The sequence below is a fragment of the Pecten maximus genome, chromosome 18, assembly GCF_902652985.1.
Source record: "Pecten maximus chromosome 18, xPecMax1.1, whole genome shotgun sequence".
NCBI lineage: Eukaryota > Metazoa > Mollusca > Bivalvia > Pectinida > Pectinidae > Pecten > Pecten maximus.
In genome coordinates this window covers 3,722,461-3,744,065 of record NC_047032.1, presented here as the reverse complement: position 1 = coordinate 3,744,065, position 21,605 = coordinate 3,722,461, and the positions used below count along the sequence as shown (strand labels likewise).

General features: G+C 35.5%; 1 protein-coding gene across 1 annotated transcript in view; it reads left to right on the top strand.

The window, feature by feature from the left end:
* LOC117316957 (1-phosphatidylinositol 3-phosphate 5-kinase-like) overlaps positions 1-16,820 on the top strand; it is a 122,310-nt gene extending 105,490 nt beyond the window's left edge. Inside the window, exons 39-47 of the mRNA XM_033871735.1 lie at positions 3,736-3,840; positions 6,921-7,017; positions 7,761-7,840; positions 8,319-8,422; positions 8,689-8,817; positions 10,802-10,898; positions 12,468-12,629; positions 13,712-13,771; positions 16,029-16,820. Coding sequence (XP_033727626.1) covers positions 3,736-3,840; positions 6,921-7,017; positions 7,761-7,840; positions 8,319-8,422; positions 8,689-8,817; positions 10,802-10,898; positions 12,468-12,629; positions 13,712-13,771; positions 16,029-16,150 — 956 coding nt within the window. The 3' untranslated portion in view covers positions 16,151-16,820. The remainder of the gene's footprint in view (positions 1-3,735; positions 3,841-6,920; positions 7,018-7,760; positions 7,841-8,318; positions 8,423-8,688; positions 8,818-10,801; positions 10,899-12,467; positions 12,630-13,711; positions 13,772-16,028) is intronic.
* Positions 16,821-21,605: the final 4,785 nt, after the last annotated feature.

Genomic DNA, 21,605 nt, shown 5'->3' with positions numbered 1-21,605 from the left:
TCAAGTTATAGAAATAGGTAGGTGTCTCTAGTTATAGAAATATAGGTAGGTGTCTCTAGTTATAGAAATATAGGTAGGTGTCTCTAGTTATAGAAATAGGTAGGTGTCTCTATAGATATAGGTAGGTGTCTCTAGTTATAGAAATATAGGTAGGTGTCTCTAGTTATAGATATAGGTAGGTGTCTCTATAGATATAGGTAGGTGTCTCTAGTTATAGAAATATAGGTAGGTGTCTCTAGTTATAGAAATATAGGTAGGTGTCTCTAGTTATAGATATAGGTAGGTGTCTCTAGTTATAGAAATATAGGTAGGTGTCTCTAGTTATAGATATAGGTAGGTGTCTCTATAGATATAGGTAGGTGTCTCTAGTTATAGAAATATAGGTAGGTGTCTCTAGTTATAGAAATAGGTAGGTGTCTCTAGTTATAGAAATAGGTAGGTGTCTCTATAGATATAGGTAGGTGTCTCTAGTTATAGAAATAGGTAGGTGTCTCTAGTTATAGAAATAGGTAGGTGTCTCTAGTTATAGAAATAGGTAGGTGTCTCTATAGATATAGGTAGGTGTCTCTAGTTATAGAAATAGGTAGGTGTCTCCAGTTATAGAAATAGGTAGGTGTCTCTAGTTATAGAAATAGGTAGGTGTCTCTATAGATATAGATAGGTGTCTCTAGTTATAGATATAGGTAGGTGTCTCCAGTTATAGAAATAGGTAGGTGTCTCTAGTTATAGAAATAGGTAGGTGTCTCTAGTTATAGAAATAGGTAGGTGTCTCTATAGATATAGGTAGGTGTCTCTAGTTATAGAAATAGGTAGGTGTCTCTAGTTATAGAAATATAGGTAGGTGTCTCTAGTCATAGAAATATAGGTAGGTGTCTCTAGTTATAGAAATAGGTAGGTGTCTCTAGTTATAGAAATATAGGTAGGTGTCTCTAGTTATAGATATAGGTAGGTGTCTCTAGTTATAGAAATAGGTAGGTGTCTCTAGTTATAGAAATAGGTAGGTGTCTCTATAGATATAGGTAGGTGTCTCTAGTTATAGAAATAGGTAGGTGTCTCTATAGATATAGGTAGGTGTCTCTAGTTATAGAAATATAGGTAGGTGTCTCTAGTTATAGAAATATAGGTAGGTGTCTCTATAGATATAGGTAGGTGTCTCTATAGATATAGGTAGGTGTCTCTAGTTATAGATATAGGTAGGTGTCTCTAGTTATAGAAATAGGTAGGTGTCTCTAGTTATAGAAATATAGGTAGGTGTCTCTAGTTATAGATATAGGTAGGTGTCTCTAGTTATAGATATAGGTAGGTGTCTCCAGTTATAGAAATATAGGTAGGTGTCTCTAGTTATAGAAATATAGGTAGGTGTCTCTAGTTATAGATATAGGTAGGTGTCTCTAGTTATAGAAATAGGTAGGTGTCTCTAGTTATAGAAATAGGTAGGTGTCTCTAGTTATAGAAATATAGGTAGGTGTCTCTATAGATATAGGTAGGTGTCTCTAGTTATAGAAATAGGTAGGTGTCTCTAGTTATAGATATAGGTAGGTGTCTCTAGTTATAGATATAGGTAGGTGTCTCTATAGATATAGGTAGGTGTCTCTATAGATATAGGTAGGTGTCTCTAGTTATATATATAGGTAGGTGTCTCTAGTTATAGAAATAGGTAGGTGTCTCTAGTTATAGAAATAGGTAGGTGTCTCTATAGATATAGGTAGGTGTCTCTAGTTATAGATATAGGTAGGTGTCTCCAGTTATAGAAATAGGTAGGTGTCTCTAGTTATAGAAATAGGTAGGTGTCTCTATAGATATAGGTAGGTGTCTCTAGTTATAGAAATAGGTAGGTGTCTCTAGTTATAGAAATTGGTAGGTGTCTCTAGTTATAGATATAGGTAGGTGTCTCTATAGAAATAGGTAGGTGTCTCTATAGATATAGGTAGGTGTCTCTATAGATATAGGTAGGTGTCTCTAGTTATAGAAATAGGTAGGTGTCTCCAGTTATAGAAATAGGTAGGTGTCTCCAGTTATAGAAATAGGTAGATGTCTCTAGTTATAGATATAGGTAGGTGTCTCTATAGATATAGGTAGGTGTCTCTAGTTATAGAAATAGGTAGGTGTCTCTAGTTATAGAAATAGGTAGGTGTCTCTATAGATATAGGTAGGTGTCTCCAGTTATAGATATTGGTAGGTGTCTCTATAGATATAGGTAGGTGTCTCTATAGATATAGGTAGGTGTCTCTAGTTATAGAAATAGGTAGGTGTCTCTAGTTATAGATATAGGTAGGTGTCTCTATAGATATAGGTAGGTGTCTCCAGTTATAGAAATAGGTAGGTGTCTCTATAGATATAGGTAGGTGTCTCTATAGAAATAGGTAGGTGTCTCTAGTTATAGAAATAGGTAGGTGTCTCTATAGATATAGGTAGGTGTCTCTATAGATATAGGTAGGTGTCTCCAGTTATAGAAATAGGTAGGTGTCTCTATAGATATAGGTAGGTGTCTCTATAGATATAGGTAGGTGTCTCTAGTTATAGAAATAGGTAGGTGTCTCTAGTTATAGAAATAGGTAGGTGTCTCTATAGATATAGGTAGGTGTCTCCAGTTATAGATATAGGTAGGTGTCTCTATAGATATAGGTAGGTGTCTCCAGTTATAGATATAGGTAGGTGTCTCTATAGATATAGGTAGGTGTCTCCAGTTATAGATATAGGTAGGTGTCTCTATAGAAATAGGTAGGTGTCTCTATAGAAATAGGTAGGTGTCTCTATAGAAATAGGTAGGTGTCTCTATAGATATAGGTAGGTGTCTCTAGTTATAGAAATAGGTAGGTGTCTCTAGTTATAGAAATAGGTAGGTGTCTCTATAGAGATAGGTAGGTGTCTCCGGTTATAGAAATATAGGTAGGTGTCTCTATAGATATAGGTAGGTGTCTCTAGTTATAGAGATAGGTAGGTGTCTCTATAGATATAGGTAGGTGTCTCTAGTTATAGAAATATAGGTAGGTGTCTCCAGTTATAGAAATAGGTAGGTGTCTCTAGTTATAGAAATAGGTAGGTGTCTCCAGTTATAGAAATTGGTAGGTGTCTCTAGTTATAGAAATAGGTAGGTGTCTCTAGTTATAGATATAGGTAGGTGTCTCCAGTTATAGAAATAGGTAGGTGTCTCTAGTTATAGATAGGTGTCTCCATAGAAATAGGTAGGTGTCTCTAGTTATAGAAATAGGTAGGTGTCTCTATAGATATAGGTAGGTGTCTCCAGTTATAGAAATAGGTAGGTGTCTCTAGTTATAGAAATAGGTAGGTGTCTCTAGTTATAGATATAGGTAGGTGTCTCCAAGTTTTTTCCTGATTTTGTGAATTATCACTGATGTTGTCATCACAAAAAGAACAAATGTTTAATAATTATTTGACTTATATTAACAGTAATTTTACTTTATTTTGGTTTGATTGTAGACTGAACTAGCTGTCATATCCAGACAAAAGCAATTATCCAGTTTTTGTGTTGTTTTGTTGATATTTCTCATTTAGGAACTACAACAAATACATTTTCTTGAAACTTTATATAACACATTCAGAATGAGTCCAAATTGTGCCTGCCACATTTTGGACTTGGCGAGTTACTAAAATGACCGTACCAGCCTCCATCTTAGATGTTCACAGATTAATTTTGTAGTGCTTGGAACTAGACATTTTCAGTGCTTTGTTGTAATTGCCAAAGTTGTATATAAATGCTACTATTATGCTTAGCAGAAGAGGAACGGGCTTTCCTGATGTCTGCTTCGCTTTCGCTTGGGGCTGATACAGACAAATCTAAGGGAGGCAGGCAGTCCACTAGTCCACACCTAGAACTACGTAAGGCTCAATGTTTTATGTTAATGTGTCATGCATATCTAGAACCCCGTCAGACTGCATGCTTTATATATTCAACGTGTTCACATCTAGAACCCGGTCAGACTGCATGCTTTATATATTCAACGTGTTCACATCTAGAACCCCGTCAGAATGCATGCTTTATATCAATATGTCCACATCTAGAACCCGGTCAGACTGCATGCTGTATATATTCAACGTGTTCACATCTAGAACCCGGTCAGACTGCATGCTGTATATATTCAACGTGTTCACATCTAGAACCCGGTCAGACTGCATGCTTTATATATTCAACGTGTTCACATCTAGAACCCGGTCAGACTGCATGCTTTATATATTCAACGTGTTCACATCTAGAACCCGGTCAGACTGCATGCTTTATATATTCAACGTGTTCACATCTAGAACCCGGTCAGACTGCATGCTTTATATATTCAACGTGTTCACATCTAGAACCCCGTCAGAATGCATGCTTTATATCAATATGTCCACATCTAGAACCCCGTCAGACTGCATGCTGTATATATTCAACGTGTTCACATCTAGAACCCGGTCAGACTGCATGCTGTATATATTCAACGTGTTCACATCTAGAACCCGGTCAGACTGCATTGTTTTATTTTTATTTTATTTTTGTATAATGTGCAGTCAGCGGAGCATTTTCATAAATAAACCAAGTCTAAGATCAGTTTCAATGTTGCATTAGGAACAGGTGACTGCTTCAGGCCAATTGGGCGTTTTGTATTTAGGATGTATCTTGAGCCAAAAATATTTCATAATGACGGATTGTTTGTTAGGATTTTACTTGAAAATTAAGCAAAAAATGGTCCTCAAATGACAATTGTTACTAAAATCAGGATTAAAAAGATACTTACCAAACAAACATTCAAATATCTACAAAATGTACAATTATATTAGAATTAACTACAATTCTTTTGGTGGTCTCTGATCATCAAATCTGGAATAGACCAAAGAGCCTGGTGTGTACGATATTGGTTCCAGATGTATCAGACAGAATACAAATGTGTCATCATATCAGCCGTGGTGATTGCATGAAATTGCATGAAGTATATAAGTTGGCTCAAGTTCAAACTTAAATTTTAAATGATTGGGTAGTATACTTTGTATTGAATAGCTTTAAACATAAGGATTCCTATGAATAAAGTGTGAATAATTGCCCCCATATATTTAAACATGAGGATTCCCCTGTGATATATATAGCTCCTGTACATATAACATGAGAATTCACCTGTGTTATAAATAGCTCATGTTCATTTAAACACAAGAATTCCTCTGTGATATATATAGCTCCTGTTATTCAAACATGAGGATTCCCCTGTGATATAAATAGCTCCTGTTCATTCAAACATGAGGATTCCCCTGTGATATGAATAGCTCCTGTTCATTTGAATGTGAGGATTCCCCTGTGATAAAAATAGTTCCTGTCCATTTAAACTTGAGAATCCCCCTGTGATATATATATTGTAGCTCCTGTCCATTTAAATATGAGGATTCCCCTGTAATATATAAGATAGCTCCAAGCCTGTACATTTAAATATGAGGATTCCCCTGTAATATATAAGATAGCTCCAAGCCTGTACATTTAAATATGAGGATTCCCCTGTAATATATAAGATAGCTCCAAGCCTGTACATTTAAATATGAGGATTCCCCTTTGACATACAGTTGAACTTCGTTTAACTCGAACTCGGAAAACTCGAATACCCCGCTTAACTCGAAGTACTTCGTCAGTCCCTGCCGAATTCTCTCTTTATCATAGTAAAAAAAACTCGGAAAACTCGAATTCGGAATACTCGAAAAACTCGGATAATACGAAGTGAAAATTTGGTCCCAACAATAAAAATCCTACTTAAAATGATCGAATAACTTGAAGTATCATTTTTGTGTCCCAACGATCGGTGGTAAACGCCGACATTTTTTCAACATCGAAATTCCGTTTGTATCGGCACTACAATTCTACCGATTATAATACGCGATTATAAGTGTTTCATAAATTCATGAAAGAAATTGTCGGTGGAATCTTATAACAACAACTGTCGGTGATAAACGGTACTGTTTTACTTACATCAGGCAGAGACTTGTATATCACATGTGATATACAAGTCTCTGCATCAGGTAATTTCCTAAGGCGGTCGCCGATAATAGTACACACGATAGTCAACAACTCATCTACCCGCTCGCTGAAGCGGAACTAATCTCTGACACACCGGTAGATCTACTCGGCTGATGTTTTTACAGGTGTAGAAATGAAACAGTCACCGGTGCCTATTAAATCTGTAAACTGCTGAAACAATAGCGTAATTACTGCTGAGGTATTCAGAGTACAACTGTAACGGTCAGTGCGGTCTTTTAAATCGGATAAAAGGACAACTCAGTTACAGTAACATTTTATACGCAGATGCGCAGTACCAACTTCCTGTGCTAATACACATGGAAATGGCGTGGTTGTCGGTAAAACGTAAGTTGGACTATCAAACACTATTTTATATGTCCAATATAAGGTAATGGTTCTGTTACGTTTTACATACAATCTGTGTTCAATTTAAACGGTTATTTGATATAACATTAATAAATTGTTATTCGGTTGAATTCCATTTTATCGTTATTCCTTTTGCAAACATGACATGAACACCATATCGTTATTGAACTTGAAGTGACTAAGTGAAAGAAACTTTATCAAGACTGTTTATCGGCAAAACTACACCAAACTACAAGTGACAGAACGAAATATTACATATACATTTACATGTATTGACCAGTCTTTACACTGAACTGATGAGTGACAGAGCGGAGTTATAATGATTATATAATGTTGACAAATATTGACCAAACTTTGCACCAAAATGACAACTCGCTTAATTCGAACACTCGGATAACTCAAAGTTTTCTCGTGGTCCCGTCGACTTCGAGTTAACGAAGTTCCACTGTATATGTAAGCTCCTGTTTATTTAAGCATGAGGATTCCCCTGTGCTATAGATAGCTCCTGTCCATTTAAACATGAGGTTTCCCCTGTGATATAAATAGCTCCTGTTCATTTCAGAGTTTTCGGACCCAGCAGCACGTTTCTACTGTAAGGTGTATTTTGCGGAGCAGTTTCAGCAGCTGAGGAAACTAATCTTCCCTGCTGGGGAGGACATGTAAGTATACAGTTTCAAGGTCATTGCTGATAGGTTAGTACAAACTTTGATACAGGTCAAGGTCACAGAATATGTGTCACTGTAGGTATCAAGGTCAGAGTAGTATGTTAGTATAGGGGTAAAGGTCACAATAGACATGTTGGCATAGAGATCACGGCCACATATTGGTATATGGGTCAAGGATATGGAATATAAGAAAAATTGTTACAGTAGTATATATGAAGTACAATAACTTTCCGTTGAAGAAGGTAGATTAATGCTTAAGTGAAATGGGGGTGGGATCCCGGGGGTGGGGGGGTATAGGGGGTATAGTAAATCATGTTTCCGTGTCCCTCCAAATATCTGTGATACGTGTGCACACCATATCTCATGATCTCGGATCCTGGCTATATTTAGTTATATCACACCATAACACCACCAAGTTCTACACCAGATACGATTTTGGTGGTCACTGGTCAAGGTCAAAGGTCACACTTGACCACTTTTGATATAGATTGTGTACTATATATACCTTATGGTCACACCATCATGTTCTACACTTGATTATATTTCGATGGTCAGCGGCCATGGTCAAGTGGCCAAATTTGACCAATTTCAAAATAAAAGCCTGTGTATATATGGTTTATCATCTCATGAACCCTTGGATAGATTTCATATTCCCATTGTAACATCACATACGCGATCATTTTCTTCACTTGACGAGATTTTTTATCATAATTATTCATTATAATATTGTGCCACAGGTTCATCCGATCCCTGAGTCGGTGTAAAGTTTGGGAGGCCAAGGGAGGTAAATCCGGATCTGCGTTCAGTAAAACAGATGGTATGTCATAATGTCATAATTTTCTGAGGGATGTAGTTATCAAGGTTTATAATATGATCAAAGAATGAAGACCATCTTCATGAAATTCTAGAAGTATTGGCCACCGGTAATAGCACAAGGATCGCGCGCTCGATCCACACCTCATCAGATTTTGGTGACCATCTGTCTGTGTTTAAAGGGTCAAAGGTCACACTTGACCACTTCACAAATAAAAAAAGTATATGTTGTTCTTAATATATTAAGGTAATTAGATAACATTTGATTCATCAACAAGTCTGACCATTCAGCCCTAGTTTAAGAAGTTGGACTTTACTGAAAATGATTATTTACTCGAGAAATGTCGCATTTATCAAACATTGTCAGGGCTGGTTAACAAATAAATCTTCTTTTTTTTTTTTTTTTTTTTAACAGGAAACCTTGAACCTAAAAACATTAAAACATACAATGTCAATCAAACATGTTTGTTGTCTGATTTCAGATGATAGATTTATCCTAAAACAGATGTCCGGTATAGAGGTCGACATATTTGAGAAATTTGGCCCGGAATACTTCCAGCACGTTAGCAAGTGTTATATGGAACAGGTACAGGAATTACGTGTTTTGGGATCCATATGTTCCGCGTTTGTGTTCAAATAATTTCTTCTGAATAACCAGCAAGATAATGGATATGTAAAATACTGGGGGGAAAATGTTTATTTGAATCCAACTTTAATGGAAAAAAATCCCGCGACGTCTCTACAACAAGTATTCTCTATATAAGAATGTCATGTCAACAGTGGAGTCTTTTGGTTTCATTTTCAGATATACTATGAACTGTCCAGTTACATGCATTTTTTCGGTTTTTATAGAAGCCAACGGCTTTAGCGAAGATTGTAGGTGTGTACAGAATTGGATTTCGTAATACACATACAAATCGGGCGCTGAAACAAGATTTGTTGATCATGGAAAACCTCTTCTACAACAGAAAAATCTCTCAGGTAAACCGTACCTATAGTTTCACAGGAGGCTGATAATTAAAATTGTATGTATACAAGCTTTGACGATTAACCACCTATTAGATTTATTTAGGCTTGGCCTGTTCTTTAATCCTTTTGACTAATACCATCAAATGGCAATAAAATTTGTTGAAATGAAAATGAACCACCGATGAATGTATTTGTGTTGATGAACCACTTAAAGATTCCTGATACAGCCGATATCTTGCCTTGGTCAAATTTTTAATTTGCAAGTTGTGTAAAATAGCTGGCAACTATATTCTTAGTCCCCCATTATCGCATGGTGTGAAGGTTTTTTTAACCACCCATCATCTGTGGTCCGTCAATAATCCATTAACAGCGTTAATTTTTATCTTCATTCCTTGAGAAATTCTGCAAGGATATTTCTCTAGCTTGGTTCTCCTTGGTTCTTAGCTGTGCAAACTCCCATTATGTTTATGGAGGCACAGTGGTCTAGTGGTGAGACGCAGGGCTACGTGACCAAAGGATCGCTAGTTAGTCCCAGCTGGGTGGTCTAGTGGTGAGACACAGGGCTGTATGACTGAAGAGTCACTAGTTAGTCCCAGCTGGGTGGTCTAGTGGTGAGACGCAGGGCTGTATGACTGAAGGGTCACTAGTTAGTCCCAGCTGGGTGGTCTAGTGGTGAGACGCAGGGCTGTATGACTGAAGGATCGCTAGTTAGTCCCAGCTGGGTGGTCTAGTGGTGAGACACAGGGCTGTATGACTGAAGAGTCACTAGTTAGTCCCAGATGGGTGATCTAGTGGTGAGACGCAGGGCTGTATGACTGAAGGGTCACTAGTTAGTCCCAGCTGGGTGGTCTAGTGGTGAGACACAGGGCTGTATGACTGAAGGGTCGCTAGTTAGTCCCAGCTGGGTGGTCTAGTGGTGAGACGCAGGGCTGTATGACTGAAGGGTCACTAGTTAGTCCCAGCTGGGTGGTCTAGTGGTGAGACACAGGGCTGTATGACTGAAGGATCACTAGTTAGTCCCAGCTGGGTGGTCTAGTGGTGAGACACAGGGCTGTATGACTGAAGGTCACTAGTTAGTCCCAGCTGGGTGGTCTAGTGGTGAGACGCAGGGCTGTATGACTGAAGGGTCACTAGTTAGTCCCAGCTGGGTGGTCTAGTGGTGAGACGCAGGGCTGTATGACTGAAGGGTCACTAGTTAGTCCCAGCTGGGTGGTCTAGTGGTGAGACGCAGGGCTGTATGACTGAAGAGTCACTAGTTAGTCCCAGCTGGGTGGTCTAGTGGTGAGACACAGGGCTGTATGACTGAAGGGTCACTAGTTAGTCCCAGCTGGGTGGTCTAGTGGTGAGACACAGGGCTGTATGACTGAAGGATCACTAGTTAGTCCCAGCTGGGTGGTCTAGTGGTGAGCTCACAGGGCTGTATGACTGAACGTCACTAGTTAGTCCCAGCTGGGTGGTCTAGTGGTGAGACACAGGGCTGTATGACTGAAGTGTCACTAGTTAGTCCCAGCTGGGTGGTCTAGTGGTGAGACACAGGGCTGTATGACTGAAGGGTCACTAGTTAGTCCCAGCTGGGTGGTCTAGTGGTGAGACGCAGGGCTGTATGACTGAAGGGTCACTAGTTAGTCCCAGCTGGGTGGTCTAGTGGTGAGACGCAGGGCTGTATGACTGAAGGTCACTAGTTAGTCCCAGCTGGGTGGTCTAGTGGTGAGACGCAGGGCTGTATGACTGAAGGGTCACTAGTTCACATCCATTCATGGTTGCTGTATTGTTTTTTAAGGGTTTTTTTGGAAAAATACTGCAATGTTTAGTGAATTCTGGAATTTACTTAAAACTGATTGTACTGACAAAGCAGGAGAGTTGAGGCATAAACTGACTAATAATGATGTACAGTAACCGTAGGTTAGATTCAATTTCTATTTCGGTGATTATTGATGCAAGATTATTGAGTTGTATGTGAAATTGAATATGTTCCTCTGAATACCATCACTTACAGACATTTGACCTGAAGGGATCCAATAGGAATCGTCTCGTTAACACCTCTGGTAAACGAGAAGAAGAAGTTGTGTTGCTGGATGAAAACCTCATGAAGTGTAAGTATCCTGTATCAGTTTACCTGGTAAATACTGAGAATAAAATGTTTGTAAAATTTAACTGGTAAATACTGAGAATGAAATGTAAGTACAATTTACCTGGTAAATACTGAGAATAAAATGTTTGTAAAATGTAACTGGTAAATACTGAGAATGAAATGTAAGTACAATTTACCTGGTAAATACTGAGAATAAAATGTTTGTAAAATTTAACTGGTAAATGATGAGAATAAAATGTAAGTAGAATTTACCTGGTCAATACTGAGAATGCAATGTTTGTAAAATTTAACTGGTAAATGATGGAAATGAAAATGGAAGTAAAATTCACTTTGTAAATACTGAGAATGAAATGTAAGTAAAATTTACCTGGTAAATCCTGAGAATGAAATGTAAGTAAAATTTACCTGGTAAATACAAAATGAAATGTAAATAACATTTACCTGGTAAATACTGAGAATAAAATATAAGTAGAATTTACCTGGTAAATACTGAGAATGCAATGTATTAAAGTAAAATTTACCTGGTAAATGATGGAAATGAAAATGGAAGTAAAATTCACTTTGTAAATACTGAGAATAAAATATAAGTAGAATTTACCTGGTAAATACTGAGAATGCAATGTATTAAAGTAAAATTTACCTGGTAAATGATGGAAATGAAAATGGAAGTAAAATTCACTTTGTAAATACTGAGAATGAAATGTAAGTAAAATTTACCTGGTAAATCCTGAGAATAAAATGTAAGTACAATTTACCTGGTAAATCCTGAGAATAAAATGTAAGTAGAATATACCTGGTAAATACTGAGAATGAAATGTTAGTAAAATTTATCTGGTAAATCCTGAGAATGAAATGCAAGTAAAATTTATCTGGTAAATCCTGAGAATGAAATGTAAATAAAATTTACCTGGTTAATACTGAGAATGCAATGTATTAAAGTAAAATTTACCTGGTAAATGATGGAAATGAAAATGGAAGTAAAATTCACTTTATAAATACTGAGAATGAAATGTAAGTAAAATTTACCTGGTAAATACAGGAAATGAAATGTAAATACTGAGAATGAAATGTATTAAGTAAAATTTACGTGATAAATGATGAAAATGAAAATGTAAGTAAAATTCACTTTGTAAATACTGGGAATAAAATGTAAGTAAATTTAACTGATAAATACTGAGAATAAAATGTTAACCTCGAAAATACTGGAGAGGAAAATTAATGGATTAAGAATGTTTTTTATAAGGGATTTTCTTCCAACACCAAATTATAATCTTTTTGCCTATAGTACGGCTTAAATCAGGGGCCGAGATTAATTTTCATTTGGGTACCGGTATGTATTTGTGCATTCAGTATCTGTGTCAATCAGTTCCTCTCAAGGTCATACATTTAGGTCAAAGTTCAAATCTCAATATTTTATTTTTGTGATCAAACATTAATTAGAGATGGATTCTGATATGAAGAATGGCTCTTTTTGATGGCTTTAGTTTAATTGTCTGAATTGCCCCTTTATCAACTGTAATTAATACATTTGTTACTATTGATTATCAAATAATATTGATATCTCCCCCAGTGAGTGTCGAGTCGCCATTGTACGTATACCCTCACTCGAAGATGGTTTTAAATATGGCTATCAAACGAGACTCGGAGTTCCTGTCATCAAACCTAGTCATGGATTACTCTCTGTTGGTCGGGCTGGACGAGAAACGTAACGAACTGGTGGTTGGAATCATCGGTATGTTTAACAACCATTCTGATCAATACACCATTGTTTCATTAAGATTATGCTTTCTTTAAAATCTCTACTATTCACATGTCACATAGTCTGGTAACTGTATGATTCTCATTTTGTTTATTATGTTCTAAAATCAATCAAAAATTATAGTTTTTACATGAAAATGATGTCTGATATATGTAATTTAAGGAAATCATACCATTTACCTACATATACCCTGTAGGTACACAGTTTCTTACATCTGAAGATGTCTTTTCTGGTTTATCTACCAGATTGGGCTCTCTGTGAATTTAATTATTTAAATGTAGCAAAAATGTGGGTTTTTACATTAAATTTTATAAATGCCAAAAATAAAAAATAAAAATTATATTTGTTCAACGTACCTGTGATGTGTTCCTGCTGTGTGTTATATCTGTCCATCCTGCCATGTGTTATATCTGTCCATCCTGCCGTATGATATATCTGTCCGTCCTTCTATGTGTTATATCTGTCCGTCCTTCTATATCTTATATCTGTCCATCCTGCTATGTGTTATATCTGTCCGTCTTGCTATGTGTTATATCTGTCCGTCCTGCTATGTGTTATATCTGTCCATCCTGCTACTTGTTATATCTGTCCGTCCTGCTATGTGTTATATCTGTCCATCCTGTCATAAGTTATATCTGTCCATCCTGATATGTGTTATATCTGTCCGTCCTGCTATGTGTTATATCTGTCCATCCTGCTACTTGTTATATCTGTCCGTCCTGCTATGTGTTATATCTGTCCATCCTGTCATAAGTTATATCTGTCCATCCTGCTATGTGTTATATCTGTCCGTCCTGCTATGTGTTATATCTGTCCATCCTGCTACTTGTTATATCTGTCCGTCCTGCTATGTGTTATATCTGTCCATCCTGTCATAAGTTATATCTGTCCATCCTGCTATGTGTTATATCTGTGCTTCCTGCTATGTGTATATCTTTCCATTCTGGTTGACTAAATACAGTCGCTTAGTATGTCTAAAAAGAGAAAACTCTGAAAAATAGCGAATTAGTTTATTGTTGAATTGTGTTGTTTGTATTTGCAATGTTTTGTTTTAGATTATATCAGGACTTTCACTTGGGACAAGAAATTGGAGACATTGATCAAATCCACTGGAGGTAATTTATTTAATGTCTGTTTGATGTCTACAATAATTAATGATTTAAATGTAATGGTGTCTTTAATTGTCAGAACTGTTTATACTGTCCTGGAGTATAGTATCTGATTACCCCGATAAATCCGCTTCATTTATGGAAGGTATATTTATGATCATCATAGATTCATGTTATTTTATCAAAAGTAAATCAGTTATTGATAATAAAATTATGAAAATAAACTTTTCATCAATATAAACAAACTCTTACATAATGTAACAGTTCAAGATCATGATTAATGTCCATGTATATGACCAGTAGTGCAAATGGAAAAAGGCTATCAAGTAGTTCAGATAAATGACCTTAACCTACTTTCAAGGGCACAAGTGTCAAATGTGTTAAACCAAATTTAAAGGCATATTCTTATCAACCAAAATGCCAAGTCTCATGATATTTGGCCAGTAGTATGCTGGGATTAAGGGCTACCTAGTTTGTTCAAACAAACTTAACCTAATATAACTTGCAGGTCATAGAGGTCAAATATTAATATTAAATTTAAAACCACATAAACCAAACAGCTTATAGTAATGATTAGTTCAAATAAATGATCTTGACCTAATTTGTAGGTCACAGGAGTCAATTATATTAAAATTTTCAAACCACATTAACCAAAAGGCATGTAGTAATGATATAAGTAAGGCTAATTGCATGGAGGGAAGTGAAGGGCTAAATTAGTTAAAGTGAATGACCTTGACCTAATTTGTAGGTCACAGGAGTCAATTATATTAAAATTTCAAACAACATTAACCAAAAGGCATGTAGTAATGATATAAGGCCAGTAGCATTGAGGAATGTGAAGGGCTACAAAAAGTTAGTTCAAATGAATAATTTTAGCTGACTCTTTTACCGTATTTCACCTAATAAGGGCGCCTGCCCTAATAAGGGCGCCCCTACCTTTTTTTTCAAGGAAATAAATATTTGACCGAGTGTCAAAATGGTGTTCAAATGTAATAATTCATGTGAAAAGTTTTGCTACTTGATTATTCAATATTCTTCAGCAAATTAAGTAACTGGAACACAAATTTTCGCCACATTTTGTCCGGTCTCTGGTCTGAAGATCAGCTGGCATGGTTTACAAGTTTACAGGAATATTCAAGTGATGTTTAAGCTTAATATATGATAATGAATAGATATCTTCATCTGGAATATTTTTATGACAGAATATTTTACCGTTTCCATAGCCTTGGGTATGCTGATATAAGGTATAGTCTGTTTCATAAAACTTCAGAATAACTAATCTTAATAAGGGCGCCCCCACTGTCAATTACCCGCGCCCTGCGCCCTTATTAGGTCAAATACGGTATTTGAATAAAGAGGTATTCCGCTTAAAATTAGCATCAAATTGATTTGAAAGTTGCATCAGCATCAGTTGAGTGAGATAAGCTCAATCAATGCCTCTAATTAGTGCTTACATGTGCGGAACTGTTATAGTGTAGGAGGGGGGGGGGGGGGGGGGGATATTTTTTTTTAAGTAGAGACTAGCTAAACTACTGTAAGACTAGTATATCTTTCATCTTAACTCACTGTGCATCTAAACTAATACAGATCTAGGTGATACAGGGTATTTTACTGTAGATACCAGCTATAGTGTTATAATAAAGTATCATTTTAATGACCTTGACTAATTCCCAAGGTCAGAGGGTTCAAACATGTTAAAAGCTTCAAGAATCTTCAGCAGTTGACCAGCTAGTACCGACAGTAGGATAGAGTGTTATAAAGTTTCTGCATGTAAATGACCTAGACCTATTTTCAAGGTCACAGTGGGGAAATATGTTCAAACAACTTCAAGAATCATCTTCCCATATTTCACAAGACCCAGAGATTTTTTTTAGATCTCCCAGTCACCAAATATTTAAAATTATCTATTTAAATTGCCTCATTTTTATTAATGTTTATATGGATTTAGGGCTACAAGAATATCACCTGGATATCTTATTAAAAAAGTACAAAAACCAAATAAATAAAAACATATTAGACTTCATCAACTATGTGGTCAGTGTTGAAAATTTGATTTTAAAACTTAAATTAATATTACTGTAGACACTTTGTCTGTAGCCAAAATCATATGTTTACGCAAAGTTTATTGTCATAAATCTTTGATAATTTTAATAACCTGATTTTTGAATCTGTAATCTCGAAATCATTTTCGTTATATGGTTATGCATTGAAATTATCGTTTTGATAAACAGATTAATATCCTTGAAATATTCTATGATTGTAGGCAAGATGCCGACCGTGGTTTCCCCAGAAATATACCGGACACGTTTTATGGAAGCCATGGGGCGCTATTTCCTTCCTGTTCCGGATCAGTGGCACGGACTTGGCAAAGATACTGAATTATGACCAGTGTTCAACAACTAGTGTGTCAACAAAATGTGTCAATAATTAGTGTTGGTCATTTGTAATATGAAATATTTATGTATATATAATCTTGTTTTCATAAACTGACTCTGTTGAAAATTGAAAACATCAAAAATCCGAAAATTTATTTCACCAAAAACACTGTGTTTGCTTATTAAGTGAAATCAATAGGGACATTTAGTAGTAAAAACTGTCGCAAAACTACTTTATGTGTGAATCCCATGAAAAGGTATAAGCGGGGGAGTGATTAATAGAGAAATGTTAATTGCTGTAAATCTTATACATCAACAGCTGAGCTAGGATATAGAGAACTTCTTTTAATCCAGGGAGATTAATACTGGATGTTTAATACATTTGCAGATTTGTGCTATTTAATTTATTGTTATTTTAAATAGAAGCAGTGGTCATGTGATGATCATGTGACATTGAGAGTTGTATTTATGGTGGTCCCTACATACAAGCGACTTATTTGTCCCATACCGGTAAAACCAGGGGGGACTGTAGTTTTCCTCTATATCCATCCTGTACATTGTCAGCAATATAGCGGCTTCATTCCTCGAGGGATCTTAATCAAACCTCACACAAATACAAAGGACCATGATAGTTGGGACTAGTTTGAGTTTCCGGGTTGTCAATGGGTCAAGATCTATTTTTAAACGAACATTAATGTTCGGTTATTGCCATCAAGAACTGGGCTGAGAAATATGACCATATTTGGTAACCACATTCACCAATACGCCATCTACTGTCTGTTTCAATGAAATATGGCTGCCCCCATTGCCTTACGCTTCAACTAATTTACCTGCAAAAACATCTTCGTTTTATATAGTAGTTTTACTGAAAATATTTTAATATATTCAGTAGATGTTTTCAAGATGCATACGATTTGAGAAATGCATAACGCTAGCGAAATGTTAAGACTAAATGAACATGAACTTTGCGAATAACTCCAGGTCAATATATTTATGTAAACAACTATTGCGCAGGCGCATTCGTCTCCGGATGTTTAGAAAGTTTTGCTCTTCCGTGTTCATTCCAAAACGGCTGACAGTATAGCATAGGTCAGCAAATATGTCTGCAATTTACTTAAATGTGTAATATGTATATTCTAGAATGTTACATCATTATCAACTAGGTGTGTATTTCTATAATTTAGAGAAAGAAATATATCAATAACGGCATACGAGACGATACATTGTATCATACTATAGGTTACTGTACGTGTTAACGGTGTTTGCGAGAAAGAACTGTACATATGTATAGACTTACAATTAGGTGGCATTTGTGGTCAGGGTGACTGGTCAAAGCGTTAACGTTGTCATCGATTTCCATATACCAATTTCCTTTGACGAAAATGACCAATAAATCAAATGCAAATGATAATATCTTGTTATGATACTTGGAACGTATTTACTGTTGTAAGGGAGGTAACTGCAAGATTACGGAAATCAAAAGTTAAACCAATTTGATTGGTCGATTCTTCCATGACTTTGGCAGGGGGTTTACAATCGAAGTGACAGATAATTACGGCAATATTCAGATGATATCAACAATAACATATTTGGATACGTGTGTTTGGCAGTTGTCATGTTTAAAATGAACAATTATATAGCTTGTTTTTATTTCGGCAAAGACGAGAATATTTACTAAAACGGACCACACGTGAAGCGGACTTGGAAATACCGAAACGAAAAAAATGGGGCTTAATTATAATATAAACTGGCATTATTTTCAGAGGATTGACCAAAATATATGTTCTGCAATGCCTGATTGTATCATATATAAAATATTAGAGGTTTATTTGACCGAATTTTAAATTAATTATTCATTTGCGAATCGCGGCCCGATTGTCGTTAGAGTTGAATTACCGAAATGGCCGATAGTGGACCCAACATCGATATTTTTACGAGATTTTTTTTTCATTTACCTTGAAGTATTTTGAAATAATTTGCAAAATACCGAATTCACGACCAAATTTTCGATTGTGACGAACTACTGAGACGGTGTTAAGTTCATGTTAAGTCAATCTGATTAAAATCAGCTGTTACATGGCTACGTTTACTAAGCACTACATCTACTAGGTAAATTTTTTTTAAAGACGGAAATCCGGATTATCTAAAAACAAATGCAAAAATACTTGTGATATTCACTGAATTTGATATTCGGCCGTTAATTATTATCTGTAGTTTTATAACTTCTGATATATTGTGATTGATACTCTATATAATATTGCTGTGGAACTTGTGTTATTTTTCAAACAAATTCATTTTAATAATTTGTTAATTTAGAATTTTCATCAAGTCATGATCAAGACTTGAAATTCTCACTACACCATACTTCAAACACGGAGTAATCGATGGATTGATAAACTGAAAATTGAAGTCAAGCAAATGAGTTAATAAAATGTATTTACCTTAAATATTTTTTCAATATACAACAAATGTTCAGATGACTATTTGTGCCATGCTGTTACAAGATTCAGTTACAATTCTAAAATTGAATTAGTATGTAAATATATGTTATCCTGTCAATATCCACAAAGCGAGTGTAGTCTACTGTACTCAAAGTCATGCCTGTAGATAGCGGTACATATACTTACTGCTTACATCTAGTGCTTACTTGTGTGAATTATAAATCAATAACAAAATTGTTCATATATTTCTATATATGACTTCACAAATTATGTTGTGTCTGAAGATCTGAATGAAGTGAATAAACGATGTATTCAATAATTTTTATGAAATATTCAAGTCACAGATCATTCTCTTTTAAAAATATTGATTTCAGGTCCATTTTGGTAATTCAACTATGACGGCAATCAGGCCTCGAATGGCGAATAATTACAAAAATTTTAAATATGTCTCAGTCAAATAAACCCCTAATATTTTACATATTATTAATTTTGACATTGGAGAACATATAATTGTGTCCATTCTCTAATATAAGCACTGGTAGAAAGTACAGAATAGAGCTTCATAAATATATTATCAAAATTACTAATTACCCCAATAAATATAACATTTTACATAAACCTCCTATGACTGATGGCGAACTTAAACTTGCAAATCTCCTGTGTCATTCCAATTTTGATATGTGTAAATATATACACGTACGGTATATATATAGATATAGATATGGAATGATTCACAAATTTGCACACAGTTATGGAATCTTATAACACCCCCGAAAACTGTTCTCTCCACATAAAGGATGTGATTTGTGCAATAACATTGCTGAACTGTGTGGTTCACTATGATTGGATGATCAACATTGGAAAGGGACAATAAATAGGGAATGTGTCATCCCATCGAATGGACTGTAACCGTTATCAGCTTTGAAGTTGAAAATGAAGCTTGAAGTTTTCTTTTCCTGTTTGCTGAATTATTTGATGAAGATAGTCTTTGTATGGTTGTTAATCTTTATCACATTGTGTACAATACTGTAATTATACCAAAAGTATATCTTCTCATATAAAGATTTATTAACATCAAATGATTCCTGAACAAAATGAGTCAAGTTTTTTCTTTTGAAGTACCATACATGCTTGAGTACAGTTTCAATAGGATACATTCCTAATCCGAGCCTTGATTAGCAGCTCTGGTTTTGGTTTTAAGTAGTTCTTTATGTGTGTTTCATCATATTAAGTTGAAATATGCTAAACTAACGATGGAACTAGCCTAAATTTAGTGCATATTAGAAGTTGGCATCAATAAGGTCACAGAGTCCTGGCTGTATTATAACTGATGATGCCTTCCCGAAAGAAAGACATATTTTATTTTCATCCATCCAAGATAGATCAACAAACTTCCAATTTCAATTAGGACCTTACAGAAACATGCATGTGTTCAATCATATCAGAACAGCTGCAAACATTTCAAATTATTTGCAATTAATTTCTAAACCAATATCAGTAAATTTATCGACTTTAAACTTAGAAGATTACTGATTTTGCATTAAACAATAATGTTCGTTTACAGTACTTCCAGTACTTTGATTAGAAAATCCTTGTCAGCATTCTAGCGGCTTCATTCCTCGAGGGATTTTGATCAAAATTAATACAAATACAAATGACCATTAAACGATTATATGTGTGACAAATTCGTGTTTCAGGAATTTTTGGTCAAGGTCACTTACTATTTTTAGTGGGGGCCTGTACTGTAGGTCAAAGTTTAAAGTTGTCAAATTTTCATGAAAATTTGTATATAGGCCCGGAGTATTTAAGGGTTTGCAAAGTCAACTGTATGTGTTTTGTTGCCATAGAGACCACATATTTGGGAATATGGGAGGCATTTTGGGGACTTATGTAAAGGTTTCCCAGTCCATGTCATATAGATGAAAAGGGATTACAACTAAACTTAGCAGCAATAATCCTTATACATTATAGATGTATGTAATATTTAAGAGGTAGAATTTATTTCCTTGTTTCGGAAAACTGTATTACAAGACAGTTGATTTCATTATTCTACAAACAGCACCATCGATCGGGCGGCAGGAGGTAGGGGGGAGGTGTGTGTGTGTGTGTGTGTGTGGGGGGGGGGGGGGGGGGGGGGGGGGGGGGGGATTAATTGCCCCCAGCCGGCAGTTCTACTTTTAAATTGTTAATTGGTATATACATGTATGACTTTGTGTCTGGTGGTCAGAGACAGTAAAAATATAACCTATAATAATATATACAATGTAAATTGTTATGGAATAAATCAAAGGGAGATTACTCTCTTGTGTACTGTAACTATAAAGAAATGTGCAATATCAAGGATATTCATTATGTATGTATCACTATATGTCCGATATCTTTATGAAATAAAAATGATGTGTTTTTTGTATAATAATTTTCATGTATTGTCTAATGTAATTTGGATTTTCATGTCATCTGACTGTTTGTACAAAATATTACAATTTATTATTAAACACATTTTATGAAAGAAAAAAGTTTGTAATACATTTGTTGAATTTAATCTGGGAGTACAGATTTTCACTACCACTTCTGGGGGGAAACAGTGGTTCGTGTAGACGAGGAACATATTAGAAAATACAACTGACAATCACTGACCTCTGGATCACCCAGACAATACTTGTAAGGAGATAGAATACAGTCGAGAAATAATAAAATTTGACTTTTGTGCCACTATTTTGCTTTGTTGCAAGCAATTGCTATGCCTTTCCATGTCAATTTTCTCAAAGATAAGACTTAGGGGGAAAAATATAAAAAAGGTAATTATTTCCAAATACAAATCTGTAAACAACGAAGATCTCTGTAAACATTAAGTGGTAACAGAGAGAATTCTAATTCAGTTAAGGAACTTTACGCAGCCGGAGTAAACATCATTTGAGGGTCTTTTACAAATGTAGTATAAAAAGAGTTCTTAAATGTGGTCATGGCTTGTCATGTCAAATAGCTTTTGACACTAAATGGTTCACTGCACGCGGTGCTTTGACA